The 14,290-nt window shown below is 46.0% G+C and overlaps 1 protein-coding gene across 6 annotated transcripts in view; it reads right to left on the bottom strand.

Moving 5' to 3' along the window:
* Positions 1-14,290, bottom strand: part of RNF144A (ring finger protein 144A) — a 155,602-nt gene that overhangs the window by 64,159 nt on the left and 77,153 nt on the right. For 5 of the 6 annotated variants that reach the window (XM_033176632.1, XM_033176634.1, XM_033176636.1 and 2 more), the window contains one exon: positions 13,708-13,853. The exons of the other annotated variant lie outside the window; for it this stretch is intronic. In XM_033176632.1, the coding sequence (XP_033032523.1) occupies positions 13,708-13,842 (135 nt within the window). In that variant the 5' untranslated portion in view covers positions 13,843-13,853. The remainder of the gene's footprint in view (positions 1-13,707; positions 13,854-14,290) is intronic. 6 annotated transcript variants of the gene reach the window in all.

Below are 14,290 nucleotides of genomic sequence, written 5' to 3' on the forward strand. Positions count from 1 at the left end.
AGAGCATAGAAAATGATGTAAAATCCCACAATGGCATCCCCAAATCAACTTCAATCACAGTCCCAGTACATTTAAAGTTCATATTAGCAATAATATATAATATTACAATACCGTTATTAAAATATAATTGCAATTAATCAAGAAAAATCCATAAGCTATGTTTGCTAGGCTGATACCTCCCCGCAAAAATGTATAATCCACTTTATTACAAGAATGCATGATCATTACTAATGAATGGGTCTAAACGGAAATCCAACTGCAATTCCTTCTACCTCCATGTTTAGAACAAGTCTGTTAATCTCTCTCTACCATCCTTATTTTCCTGCTCTGCAATTTACGGTGGTTTAACCTACCTCACAGTGGAGTTGTAAGAATCTCAGGCAAGGGAAAAAGTTTAGAAGAATACATAGAAAAGAGTATATGCTTCATATAGAAAGAATAATTTGATCTAAACTGGTAATTCTCCCCATCCTAGCAAAATAGAGTATTTCATTCATTGAAGACTCCAGATTGCAATTTCTTTAAAAAATAAAAATCAAGGTCATCCTCAGAAAGAGCTACTTCCCAAAGCTTTTCTCAAGAGCTACAACTTCAAGTGCAAATTACAATGTTGGTGGCTCCACATTGAACCCTGTGTTCCAGTCTGCGTTCTTTTGATCTGCCTGGGCTCTGATGATTGCAGTGGCACTGAACTGAGGTTTACACAGATAATCTACATTTTGCCAACCTAAGGTTTAGGAAGACAGTTCCCAGAGTAGTGAGTATGGACGAGTCCAGGCTTGGAGTTCTATGTGAGACTCCAGATGGCAGAATTTTCAGAGATGAATTCATTAAAACCAATGCAAAGGCTTTTCTCAGAACAAGGGAGAGGCAGAGGATGAGCAAGACAGGAGTCACACCCAGCCTCCAGCAGGGCTGCAGCCTGGTTCTGGGCAGCATCTGCCGACATGTTAAGTGGCGGTGGCGCTGTGGACTACTAGAGTGGTGAACCATTGTAACAATGAGCTGGACAGTTGGCAGATCAGTGGAACTTTCTGTTTATGACTGGGTGCCACATGACAAGGGAGAAAGACTGTAGGCTTCAGAGCCAGACAGGCTCAACCAATCCTTGTCCCTCAAGTCAGAGTTTGGGCAACAGCTCCCTTGACAACAAAATCAGAATGCCCATCTCCCTGCACTTTTGTGACAGTAATCTATAAAAGCACCTGGCGTAATTCCTGGTAGACAGCACCAGCTACGTAAATAGTGGCTGTTGTCTCTTTTTTGTCTACTTATGTGATATGTCTCTTACAGTTATAGGCATTTAAAAATCCCAAAACCTTAGCAACAAGATCATTATTTTACTTTCTATTATGAAGTTTGTCTAAACTGGGTCTCTGGAGGATACTGGAATGCCTTAAACCAATATACGATGCTGGAGACTCTCAGAATATTGTGCAGATCAGCATGTAATGATAGAACGTGACTCTTCTAGGAAGCAAAATACAACAATTAAAACCAGCATGAAGCGTACACCCGTATGCAACAAGTAGTGAGTCATGTCTGGGTTTCGAAGCTACCCAAGAGTGAACATTATGTGTCATCAGGATGCAGCTATCTGTGCAATTTGCAAAAGGATTATGTTCTGGGAATAGCAATGTGTTCACTATATAAAAAGAGACGAGGTTCCAAGCGCCTGACCTTGCATCCATCAAAAACAAGCCCAGCTTTCTTCCAGATATAAAGTGGGTCATGACTCACAAGCTATGGTTTTCATTCTAATTGCAAAAAGATGTCTTGACATGAGCACAAAAATAGGTAAACAGAGAAACTTCTGTAAAACAGCCTAAAAGCAGATACTGACACATTTTCCTACTATTGCACTCATTATAGTAGTCAAATGCTTTCTAAGTCCTAGATTCTGTATGAATCACATTACCTATGTTAGCTCAGTAAACATGCACAAAAGGCATATGGTGTGTTACCAGGCTCACACGACAGATGAGAAAATCAAGGCTCAGAGACGTTGACAACAGCTCAAGTAGAAGCACTAGGACTCAAACCCACGTGTGGCTGGTTCCAAGGCTGGTGAGGTTTTATGTTTGTCTGTTTTAAATTTTTTGCATACTTACTCCTCAATTGAAAACTTTTAGATGAGCCAGTTTAGAGACCTAACATACAACATGAGGACTACCTTTAATACAATTGTATCGTATCGGGGATTGTTGTTAGGTGAGATTTTAGCTGCTCATCACCGTAAAAAGCAACCGTGTGAGATGATGAATATGCTGGGCTGCTTTGCTATGTGACCATTGTATTATCTATATGTATCCCATAATACTACGTTGTAAACCTCAAATACATGCAATAAAATTTATTTTTTTAAAAAAAGAACTCTTTCAAAAGCAATCATTCAATACGTATTTTCTGTTTACCTCATAAACTTTTTTTATAGACCAGGAATTGTACGTACTTTAAAGGGGCATAGTGTCAGTCAACCCCAAGAACATCTCCTTTATATGTTCAAGCTGCTGCAAATGCAATGACTCATTTGCAAGGCTGCAAATGCGATCAAGACCCACACAGCCCAGTGTGGGGGAAAGAGGCGTGCAGAGATCATCATCACAATGCACTGTGCTCCGTGCTCTCATGGGGCCACTTCAAGGGGACAGGGAGGCTCTAACAGGCCAGTATATGGGTAGAGAGCAGGGGTCCCACCTGGGGGGGATCAGGGAAAGCTTCCCAGAGAAGAAAAGTTGGCCAGAGGGTCAAAAGCATTACAGGAAAAAAGGCATCAGCCACACAGAGGGAAGAAAGGGGGGTAAGCCACAGAATGTTCCAGGAATTTCATTTTCCACTTTGGTTTCCAACTCTTTGAAACCTGATGAGGAGACAGCACTGCTGATTTGCTAATATACCTCCGGTGCGTCACAAGTTTCCTGCCAAGGAGAAGCGGCCATGGAGAAATATCTGCCTCGCCTAAAACTACAGCAAGTCTGATTCTTGTCTGCTTTTTCACACGAAGGCCTGTTGGCTACTGATGACCCTACAAGCAGGAGATAATGCCCAGAAACTGTGCTCAAAGGTGCTTATCTGGGATCCACGATTTATGAACACAAGCATTACATGCAGGCAGGTCCAGACTGAAGCAGCAAGAGTCCCGCAAACAGTGGTTGGGAGCAAAGACCCTAGAATCACAAGGCTGCCTTGAAATTACAGCTCACCCACTGTGCAGATATGTTGGTCTAGCAGGGACCTTCGTCTCCCTGTGCCTCCCCTTCCTAATACTGTGGGATAAGCTTGGCGGACAGAAAGACAATCACTCCACAGCTCCAGTGCCCTGGAGACAGTGGTGCTCTGGCATACTGCTCAGACACTCTGCAAGGGTTTCTCTCAGCCTTTCTAGAGCCATCAATAATCCATGGTCTGTTTATGTTTCTCCTCTAGTCGATGGTGAATTCTTTGAAAGCGAGATCTATTAATTATTTATCTTTCTATTCCCCATACCTAACAGAGTGCTGGCAAATAGCAAAAGATGAATCAAAGCCATGCAGATAGAGGGTGGATGGAAGGACACAGAGATGAGTAGAACACCCACAGAGTAGCCAGACACCTGGCAATACCTGGCTGTGGTTAAGCAGGCTGGAGGCACGACCCCCCGCACACCTTCGCTTCTGAGGACAGCCTCATGGGAATCCCCCTGGCAGCTCTCACCGGGTGGCCCTGGGAACCTGGAGCGAACTGCCCAGCAAGCTGCACAGTATGTGTTCTGGCAAGGATCACTTTCCTCAAGGATTTGGGAACGTGACTTCGCTCACAAGCTGAAGAGTTCCAATTATAAAGTTTGCTTTTATAAAGTTCTTGGGAAAAAAAACAAAAACCCAGACTTTATGCATAAAATGAACGCTCTCATCTACATGAGTTCTTGCTTCTGTCGAGCCTTTAGACCCGCCGTCTCCCGTGCTCTCGCCACAGCTTTGGGTGGCGCACAGGAGGCAGGCGCTCGTGATCAGCTGCTTCAGGTCGCGATCGGCGTGCTGCTCCCCTGCACCGCCTTTCTCCTAAGGTATCTAAGACTAAGTCCCTTCAGCTGCAGAGCAAGAAGATGATCCTGCTTTGCAGGTGGCATCCTTGCTGGAAGGGTGGATTCTGCCCTATATAAAGTAGGGCCCCGGCAAATACTAGTTCTTCTTACCCCTTCAGTATCCTCCACCTACTTAACCTCATTCTGCCCATGCACAATTTCCATCGTCAAAGAGTCTTCCAGCATGCACACTGTGTATGGGCCCCCTGTCACTCATGTGGAGGGTGAGTGCACACCTCATCTCCTGCAGTGTAGATAAGGCCAGGGGTAAGGCCTCTGTGGCCCTGTGCAGCCCTCACAGGCCCTCACACGGTGGCTGGTGGCTGCAGATGCTCAGTGAAGATGTGGATGGAATGATTTCATGTGAAATGCTCTCTTTCAAGAACTCCAGGTGGGAAGTTAGCAGTAGCAAGGCTGTCACTTATCTGGGATTCTCAAGTTCACTCAGCAGTTAGCACCGAGCACCTGCTTTTGTGGGAAGGCATGCAGGAACCTGGCATGGAGGCCAGGAGGATGCCCAGAACCCTGGCTCCCTGGCTATCCAGAGGTCTCAGGAGCAAGATATGGGCGCAGGGCTGGAGGCAGAGGCTGTTTATTCCATCTCCTTATACAGGGAAGAGACTGCCCCTTCCAGTGTTGAGTTTGTCCAAGAAAAACAGCAGTCAGGAGAAAGAGAAGCAGGCTCCACCAGAAGGGGTGTGCTCAGGAACAGCATCTGGCCCGGGGGGACAGGGAAGCACGGGTACGGTTGGCCGGGAGGCAGCAGCAGTGTTGAGCGGAGCGCAGGGCTCACTCCTGTGGGCAGTGGAAATCGCACTGCTTCGGGAGGGGGCCTGTGTCATCCACAGCTGCTTGATAAGAACCCACTCAGGGCAGGGAGGCCAGTGCGACAGGTCAGGCCATCGGTTCTCCATCAGGCCACTGTGTCAGTAGGGATTCGGGGAGGTGTTTGTGAGGGGACAGCTGGAGGGTAAAGGGACAGGGCACAACTTGTAGCTGGGCCTGCAGCTATGCTACGGTCTACAAAAGCCACCAGAAGCTGGACGTTCTTGAGGAGGCTTGCACATGTGACCATGCACCCGCTGCCAAAAAGGAGGAAGGTCACTCTTTGTTCTCACAGTTGCCTGTCCTGAGGTCTGGGTGGCAGCCAAAGAGGCTGTGATAGGATCTGAAGACTGAGCCCAGGGAGCCAGAGGCAGGGCGAGACTGGGGTGACAGCCAGGAAGATCTGGCTCTCTAGGGACGCCACTGGGCGTATCCTCCCCCTCGTCAGCCACCAGGGGAAGACACTGACGTGGAGGCTGTGCTCTCCACTTTCTCACAGGGACTAGTGAACTGTCCAGCTGCCTTCCCCTCACCTCTGGAGGCAGTGCTGGGCTGGCGGAGAGGGAAGATCTCGCAGAGAATGCGTGTTCCCTCCTTAGCAAGGAGCTCGCTCCTGCAGCCTCAGCTTCCAAACAAGTTGCAAGAGAAGCAGTGGTGTGGGCAGCGCGGCCCGTTTGTTCTATCTGTTGAATATGAAAACCCGGATTCACAGAGGAGCAAAAATGCATATTTCACCCAGCCACGGCTTCATCACGAAGACCTCCCAGTGGAACAGAACAGAGGCAGTGTGGTAGCAGGGTGTGCACATAAACACCACCAACATGAGGCAGGAACAGGCAGAGACTCGATCTCTCTGTCCCTTCAACAAATATTTATGTACTCTGCACCAAGGCTGTGACATTGGGTGAAAGGCATACCATGGCTTGGCAAGTGTACTATACTGAGGGTGCTTAAAAGCTGAGGCAGGATGATCCCTGGGTCAGACTCCTACTGGAGCTGCAATGAGTGTGTCTGTGAAATCGAGTGTGTGCACATTTAAGAAGACCTGCGCAGAAGGGGACACATGCACAGAGGGCTTGAGAGCCGAGTGTGAGACAATGTGAGTAGGCGTGCTACTGCTCAGAATGTGTAACAGCAGAGGGTTCAGTTGTAACCGTGTGACACTTTCTTAATTCAGCCTCTGTTGGGAAGATCTGAATTTTCCAGACAACTGAAGATCATTCCAGCCCATCGTGAAACCGAAAGTTTTATTTGTCTGCTCTTTATTGCTTGTCTAAGAAAGGGCTGGGGAGACTGATAGGGATCCTGCCAATATTGGGGCAGGGTTGATGAGGCTACCTGCTGTCGGTCCTGGACAGGCCTCCTGGAAGAAAGCACTCAGGAGGGTTTTGGGGTGAAGAGTCAAATCCACAAAATGGGGAGAGAAAGCAGATCCCAAGGATCCTTCCCAGGTAGGAAGAAGGGGCAGTGTTCTGAGACGGAGGGAAGGCACTCTCTGACCTTAACTGGGGCAGGGTGTGCAAAGGCTTCCGGAGTGGCCCTTCATCCCTTGGCTTATTTTCTGAGCAAAGCCAATAACAGGAATCAGCATTTTCTCAAGGACCCTTAATAGACACCAAATGTCTAGTGCAGAGACAGCCTACTTCATGGTATAGGCCCATGCTTGTCACCAGGACCTGTGTTTTGAGAAGGGACACCCACCTCCTCAATGTCAGAGGGTGGAAGAGGGTAAGGAGTCCCACTTACATTAGTGTCTATTTCAGAGAATATTGTTGGACTGGCAGGCCACGGACAGGGAAGCGAGGATGGGAGGCTTTCAGTAAGTGGCCATGGAGAGAGGAGAGGGGCTGCCAGCCTGGTCCCAGAGGTCCCAGTGAGAGAAGGAGGCAGTGAAGGGGCTGGGGTATGAGGTACCAGGACCGACCTGCGAAGACCAGCAAGGGTTGGGGTAGTGGGGCCACAACTCTCCTCTGAGGCCAGTACAGGCATCGGACGCAGGAGTCACAGGGCCCTTACCCTCTCCTGCCCTCTGACACTGAGGAGGCGGGTGTCCCTTCCCAAAACACAGGTCCTGGTGACACACGTGTCAGTGTCCTGGGAGCATTTTGCAGCACAGGCTGCGATGTTCTGGCTTGCCACTTATCCTGTGTCGTCAGGTTACAAAGTGTCATTTCCTGTTAATCGTGTAGAGAATTGCTCATCCTCCACATTTTAGTTTTTCAGACTCTTGATTAGGAAAAACAAACATCAAGTTAGAAAAAGTTATAACTACAGCATCCCTGGGCTCTGAGTGAAGTCCTCTGCCAAGATTAATGTGCAGGAACTCTGACAACTCCAGATCCTCATCAAGCTGTTCTGCTTCATGGAGGTTCTGAGCTAACAGAGATCTGGGTAACAGAGATTGTTGGGCTCTGGGCTTTAGACTGGGATGGAACAGAGCTGTCATGATTTCAGGGGCAACACTAGGAAAAAATGCTTTCCATGAAAGGAAAGATGCCACCGAGAAAACCACTTTGTGTGTGTGTATAAATCAGGGTTTGTGAAATTCTCTAACAGCACTTCAGCTCATCAATACTACAAGTTTAAAAAAAAAAAAAAAAAAAAAGGAGTGGCAGCTATGCAAGGAGCAGGTGCACCTGAGTCAGGCTTTCCAGCAAGCACCTCACCCCAGGACAGGCCTCTTCATGTCTCCGAGCTGCAGCGTCCTCCCATGAGATGGAGAATCCTGCCTATTTCACAGGTTTTGATGAGAAGTGAGATGAAGCAATAAGCTACAGTTTTAGAAGGACTCTAAGAATCACGGATAAAAATGAAGAAGACTCTGGTTGTAGCCTGTGAGTTGTGAGCAGGGAATCTGAGGGGCATAGTTGCTGGTCTTAAGACAAAGGAGGTTAGGAAGCCGTTCCGTGTTCTGGGAACATGAAACAGACTTGCAGAGGCAGCTCTTTACTTTGCAGGCATCTGGCAACTGGAAGCTGAAGCTCTTTGCAATAGCCCTGGAACTCATCCTTTGCATCCTAAAGTCAGCCCACCCTCCAAGTCAGCCTTCTCCCCATCTGAAAAACCAAGACTAAAAGGATGCCCTCCGCTTAGGAGAGGCAACTCTGCTGGCTGGATTCATGCATCTCTGAACCTCTCAGACCCCAGAAGAGAGGCCTGGGAAGCCCAACCACAGTCCTCGGAACCCCTAGGAGCCAGCCTGTAGAGCAGACATGATTAGTCAGCCTCCTGGTGCCTAAACTCCACACTGAAAGAGCAAGCCTGGTTTCAACCATTCTACATATACTAGGCTTTCATGTAGACTTTCATTTGACTGTTCATTTGAACAGAGGGGCCTTGAGCTGAAGGACAGTTTGAAAACTATTTCCCAGCATTCACTCTTCCCAGGGCAGGCCAATACCACAGGGTAAGATATTTAGTTTCTTCTTAATCTGATGACCCTATGATTTCTCAGATACATCTCATAGAAAACACAGAGATAAAACCACAGCAACAGCAGCTGCAATTGTAAAAATAAGACTAGAAAGAGAACCACCTCACTCTTACCTGCCTGAAGCCACTTAGAACTCAAGTATGTAAGGTCTGAGCATCAACATTTTTTTGGAGGGCCACTATGTGCCAACATTTATGAAAAAGCAGAACACAAGAAATCCCCTTCTCTTAAAAAGCTCCTTTAGTGGAAGTTACAGATCAGTGAATACAACCACCACACAGTATGTGAAATGCTATGGTAAGTTTAAGCCCCAGATGTTTGAAGAGCTGAGAAACATGGAAGCCCTGTAGTTTAGGATGGCTCAGTGTGGAAAACCGAAAACACATATATATATACATATATATTTGTACATATATATGTGCGTGTGTATATGTATATTTAATATCCTTATGCTGTAAGCTTTATTCTATTTTTAATTTTTTTTTTTTAAACTTTTTTTGTTAAAAACTAAGACACAAACACATTAGCCTAGACCTACACAGGGTCAGGATCATCCATGTTACTGGCTTCCACCTCCACATCTTCTCCCACTAGAAGTTCTTCAGGGGCAGTAACACCATGGAGCTGTCATCTCATATGATACTAACAACAATGCCTTCTTCTGAATGCCTCCTAAAGGAGCTGTCTCAGGCTCTTTTACACCTCACTTATTTTTTCATAAGTAGTAGTACACTCTAAAATAATGATAAAAAGGTATAGAATAGTAAATACAAGGCAGAATGAATTTTTCAGCTCCACTATAATAGTATGGGACCACCATTATATATGTTGTCTATCATTAAGCAAAACATGGTGATGTGGTGCGTTACCGTACATCTCTGCTGAGCTTTAGACTAGTAGAAACCTCAGCAGAGTCCTCTCCATCTGGACCCATCGTGCCCCAACACCCTCTTTCCTTCGCTGGTCCCACTATGGTGGCTCTATCCGTTCATGCTCTCTCAAGGAGATAGTTCAAATGCCCCTGAAGCCTTCCTGGGTACTTCTGGTAGAATTCACTGTTCTCTCTGTGCTGTAACCCACTATCCACACTGCAAATATAGCCCTTAAAGCCCCAAACGATCGCAGCCCACACCTGCATCTCCCGCTGTGCAAGGGATCAGAGGGGGCGGGGATTATGGCTTACCTACACATCCAGGGTACCTGGCACAAGCCAGGTGTTCGAAAATGGATGAAAAATTAAATAAATATCCACTATGTACATGAAAAAGCACCCACTATGTGCAGTACACATAATGCAAAGCTAACAGGGACATAAAGATGTGCAAAGGAAGACCATCCCTCAAATCAGCTTAATTTCTAGGTGAGGAAATGCCACTTATTTCCCAATAAGTTACCTAATCAGAAGCTTAGGGTTTACATGTAGCTTTTCTGCAGCATACCAGGTGAATGACCTTGCAAATACATAGGAAAAAAAGTAAATAATATTGTATTATTTACCACCAGGCATGCTACTGTCCAATCCTTTATACACATTATCACATTTAATTTATTCATGAGGTCGATCATATTTTCGAGATGAATAAACCAAGGCTTAGAGAAGTTAGGAAGCTTGCTGCAAATCACACAGTTAGCAGGTAGCAGAGGCAGAACAGAGATCTGAACCTATATTCCATTGCAATGTTCAACCACACAACTCAACCAACCATCTGGTCCCAACTTTTTATTTAAACAACTAAGAGTCGCTTTTATTATAGTTATGCATTGCGTGGGAAAGATTCTGTCTACTCAATGTTACATTTGGTTGGTTTGTTTGTTTTTGAGACAGGGTCTTGCTCTGCTGCCCAGGCTGGAGCGCAGTGGTGTAAGCATGGTTCACTGTGGCCTCGACCTCCTGGGCTTGAACAATCTTCCTGCCTCAGCATCCTGAGTAGCTGGGGCCACAGGTGTCTGCCACCATGCCCCGCTAATTTTTTTATATTTTGTAGAGACAAGGTCTCACTATGTTGCTCTCAGGCTCCTGAGCTCAAACAATCCTCCCACCTCAACCTCCCAAAGTGCTGGGATTACAGGCATGAACCACTGTGCCTGGGCAAAAAGTGACATTTTTATCTTTATCTGGCCAGTGTCCAGCACAGAATTTGTTGGTGATACTTACATGTCACTATTTTGAACACAAATGTTCAGGTTTACATTTGGCCTTCAAAAGTTAGATTTCACACTAATCCAAATGGAACAATTTAAGATATCTGGTAGCTCATCACCCCCAAGCTCCCAAGGCCTAGCACAGCACCTGGAACGTGTGAACAGGCCCCACGCACAGGCTCTTGTGACCTCCAGAGAATCATAAAGAAACCACCAGGTATCCTGCAAGCAAGGAAAGCCCTGGAGAACCTGCCTCAGGGGAGTGCCGTATTAGCAACTGCTAGGGAAGTCCCTTTCGTGCTGAAATACATTTAAGAAACACAGGGAAGCGGACAGTACGTCTTTGACTGCAGATGTCTCGGTACATTCACCCTGCTCTTGGGCACCCAGGATGCCGTGGTGGTGGTGGAGGATGTGGGCAGGGATGTGGCGTCCGTCGTTAGCAAACCCACTGAACCACACAAATCACTTCTGAGTGCATCTCTTGAGATAAATGTTCTTCAGCAGACATTTAGGGAGAGCTGCCCAAACTCTGTTTTTACTCCTGCAGTTCTAACCCCAAACTTAGAAGCAAAATGAGAAAGAACTAGGGCTGCTGACTGCCTACCACATGACTTCACACGTTCTTCCATGTGAACTTCGAGGTAAACTATTTTTATCTCCATTATACAGATGGGGTAAACGAGGCCTGCTCAGGGCAGAAATAGAGCTGGCATTTCAGCTCCGGGACACCTGACTCCAAATGCCGCGCTTTTCCCTCCAGCCCTGGACTCCTTAAGATAAACTTACTTCAGCACTTTACTGTAATTTTGTAGTAACTGTTTGTTTTTCTTTTAAGAGTGCCTCTTTTTAGTCTTAATTTTCTTCCTTCCCATGTCTGCACCCCACAGAAAAGGACAGTTGCAACTCCTCTGGCCTCAGACTCGGGGCTCCTCCCCATGCCCTGCCCCCAGCTTGAGGCGACCTGCAGCCCACGCAGAGGCAAAGGCGCCACCGAAAAGATCAGGGCACCCCGACACCTCTCCCCTTCTCAATCTTCAACACACAGGTGCTTCCTTCTCTTCACGCTACAGCGAGCTACGGGCAGAGGTGGAACTATTTTCAACATCTTAAATTTTGGTAAATAGTTGTGAAAAAAAATCACAGCAGCGTCACTGTGTTTTGGTGTCCCCAGCAGCCTCTTTCGGAGAACACAGTGCCAGCTTCTTCCTTCACATCACTGACTTCAGTTAGGCTTTTGGTCTCAGTTCGAGTGTCTTATTTGTTTTTACTACAATTCTCTAGAAATAGAAAACTAAAACAACAATAACAAAAATGAAGGCCTCAGCAAAAAGGCCAGGGAGAAGAAACTATTTCAAGGGTAAGAACACAAGCCATGGCCTCTGACAGCAGGCAGGCGACTGCAGAGACCACAAACGCGCCCCCCCACCCCCACCCAACAGACAGTTTTGGCAGAGGGGGAGCCATTCCATCAGCTGGGAAGATGTCCTTTCAGGCAAGAGGAGGTGATTTTGTGTGAAGCTGATTATTGAATTCATCTTGATGGGTTCTACCGTCCTAACCCATCTAGAAATGACAACAAGCCCCACTCATGGTGTTAACAGGATGGAGATCATCTCCCTTCTATCCTTCTCCATCTCAGAAACATGTCAAAAGCAACTTCCTTTCCTCCAGGTTGGAGCTATCTTCCCGGAGCTTTAATGAGGCACATTTCTTGGATGGCAACTACAGTACTGAGATCAATACACTTCATTTCAATCCGTGAGCTTTTACTGGTCAGCTCTTCTGGGTCCTGCACTAAACTAGGTGCTAGGTGGATAGAGAATGGGCCAGAAATTCCTCTACCCTTAAGAAAGGCTGAATCTAGCATAAACAAGAAACAGAAGACATAGACATAAATGTCTGTAAAGCTCCCTCTCCTTATCTATAAAACAAAGATAAAAATATTTGCTGTGCCTACATACCAAGGACATCATGAGGCGCAAATGAAATCAAGTCTGAAAGCTATGCAAGAAAGATGAACGGGTCAGTGACTGTTCGAGTGACAGATTATAATCCAGGCATTTGAAAAACCCACAGGGAAGCCGTCTACACCATCCACATACAACAGCAGTTAAATTCAGAAGCAACTTCTTTTTTTGAAGACAGTTTTTCATTTTTCTTTTCTGTACTTTTTAAAATGATAAACATTGTCTTTTATTTTTCAGCTTTATTCAGTTATAATTGATAAAGACTGCCATTTTATACTAAAAGTGAACAATGTGAAGTTTTGATACACATTTTTTGTATACTACACTGTAAAACCATCAAGCTAATTAAATATCCATCATCTCACATAGTTACCAATTTGTGTGTGTGTAGTGAGAATACTTAAGATCTATCCTCACAGAAGATTTCAAGTATGCAAAACAGCATGATTAACTATAACTGTCATGCTGTACATTAGGTCTCTAGAACTTATTCAACCTATATAACTGCAACTTCACACCCTTTGACCTACGTCTCCCCATTCCCTGCAGACCCCGGGGCAACTACCATCCTACTTCTGGCTTCTATGCCTCATTTTCTTTTTTCATTCCTTAAATGGACAGAAAAAACATGCAAAATTCAATGAGATTAACTATGAGTAAACCTCACACACTCATTTATCTTTTCCAATAGATAAAATCTGGGGTTTGAGTTTGACCCAAACCCCAAATTCTTGACTTAGAAGTCCCCATATTCATTAAGCCCTGAAGGATCATCTGGCCCCAAAAGAATGTTGGCTACATCATAATAAATATTAAATGTGATTTTAAAATATCTATATTCTAGTTTAGCACTAAGCCAGGGAAAGATGACACTGAGGACGGAATATTCTAACTCCACACAATCACTAGCTTAGCACTGCCATACTTCAGACACGTGACTATCAAAATACATTTGATATAAGGTGTGGAAGCTTTTGCTGTGTAGTAAGGAGAATATGCCCTATGATAAGTTTTGTGAATTGTTATCACGAGCTTCTAAAATTCTGTTTAACCGATTGCTTTTGCACCACAAGCAACTGTAATGGAAATCTTCCACTCTGGGAGCCTGCCTGCCTAACAGAATAATTCTTCCTAGAACTGTGTGAAGGCCTCAACAAGAAGCCTCCACTGGCAGGCAAAATTGAGTCCAAAGGTTTGCCTAGTGTCTCTGCAAACGAAAGCAAAAAGCTCATCCCAAAATCAATGCAACATATATTTTATCCAAAAAGACCAACCAGAGTACAGAAGATGCATTGGCACTGGGCTATGGTTGTCATCTGCTCCACTGGGTACTCCCCAAGACAGAGCTTGCAAGACACCAGCGGGTCGAGGGCCAGGTCCCAGGTGGGCCGGTACCTTGCTGTGGTCATCGCAGAACAGTCTGAAACGAGAGAAGCATGGAAGGTCAGACCTCCCCACCCCTGGCATCCACCTGCTCCGTGGCAGGGGTCACATCTCCTGGCTGTAGCTGGGACCCAGGGCGGTGGCCAACTGACTGCTGGTGGGGCCTAGAGCATTTGGATGCTCCGAGAATTTTTTTTTTTTTTTTTTTTGAGATGGAATCTCACTCTGTTGCCCAGGTGGGAGTACAGTGGTGTGATCTCAGCTCACTGCAACCTCTGCCTCCTGGGTTCAAGCGATTCTCTTGCCTCAGCCTCCCAAGTAGCTGGATGGCAAGTGCCACCACGCCAGGCTAATTTTTTGTTTTTTTAATAGAGATGGATTTTCACCATGTTAGCCAGGATGGTCTCGATCTCCTGACCTCCTGATCTGCCCGTGTCGGCCTGCCAAGCTCTGAGAAATTTTAACCAGGGGTGC

Source organism: Trachypithecus francoisi, unplaced genomic scaffold, assembly GCF_009764315.1.
Source record: "Trachypithecus francoisi isolate TF-2019V2 unplaced genomic scaffold, Tfra_2.0 Lachesis_group17, whole genome shotgun sequence".
Classification (NCBI taxonomy): domain Eukaryota; kingdom Metazoa; phylum Chordata; class Mammalia; order Primates; family Cercopithecidae; genus Trachypithecus; species Trachypithecus francoisi.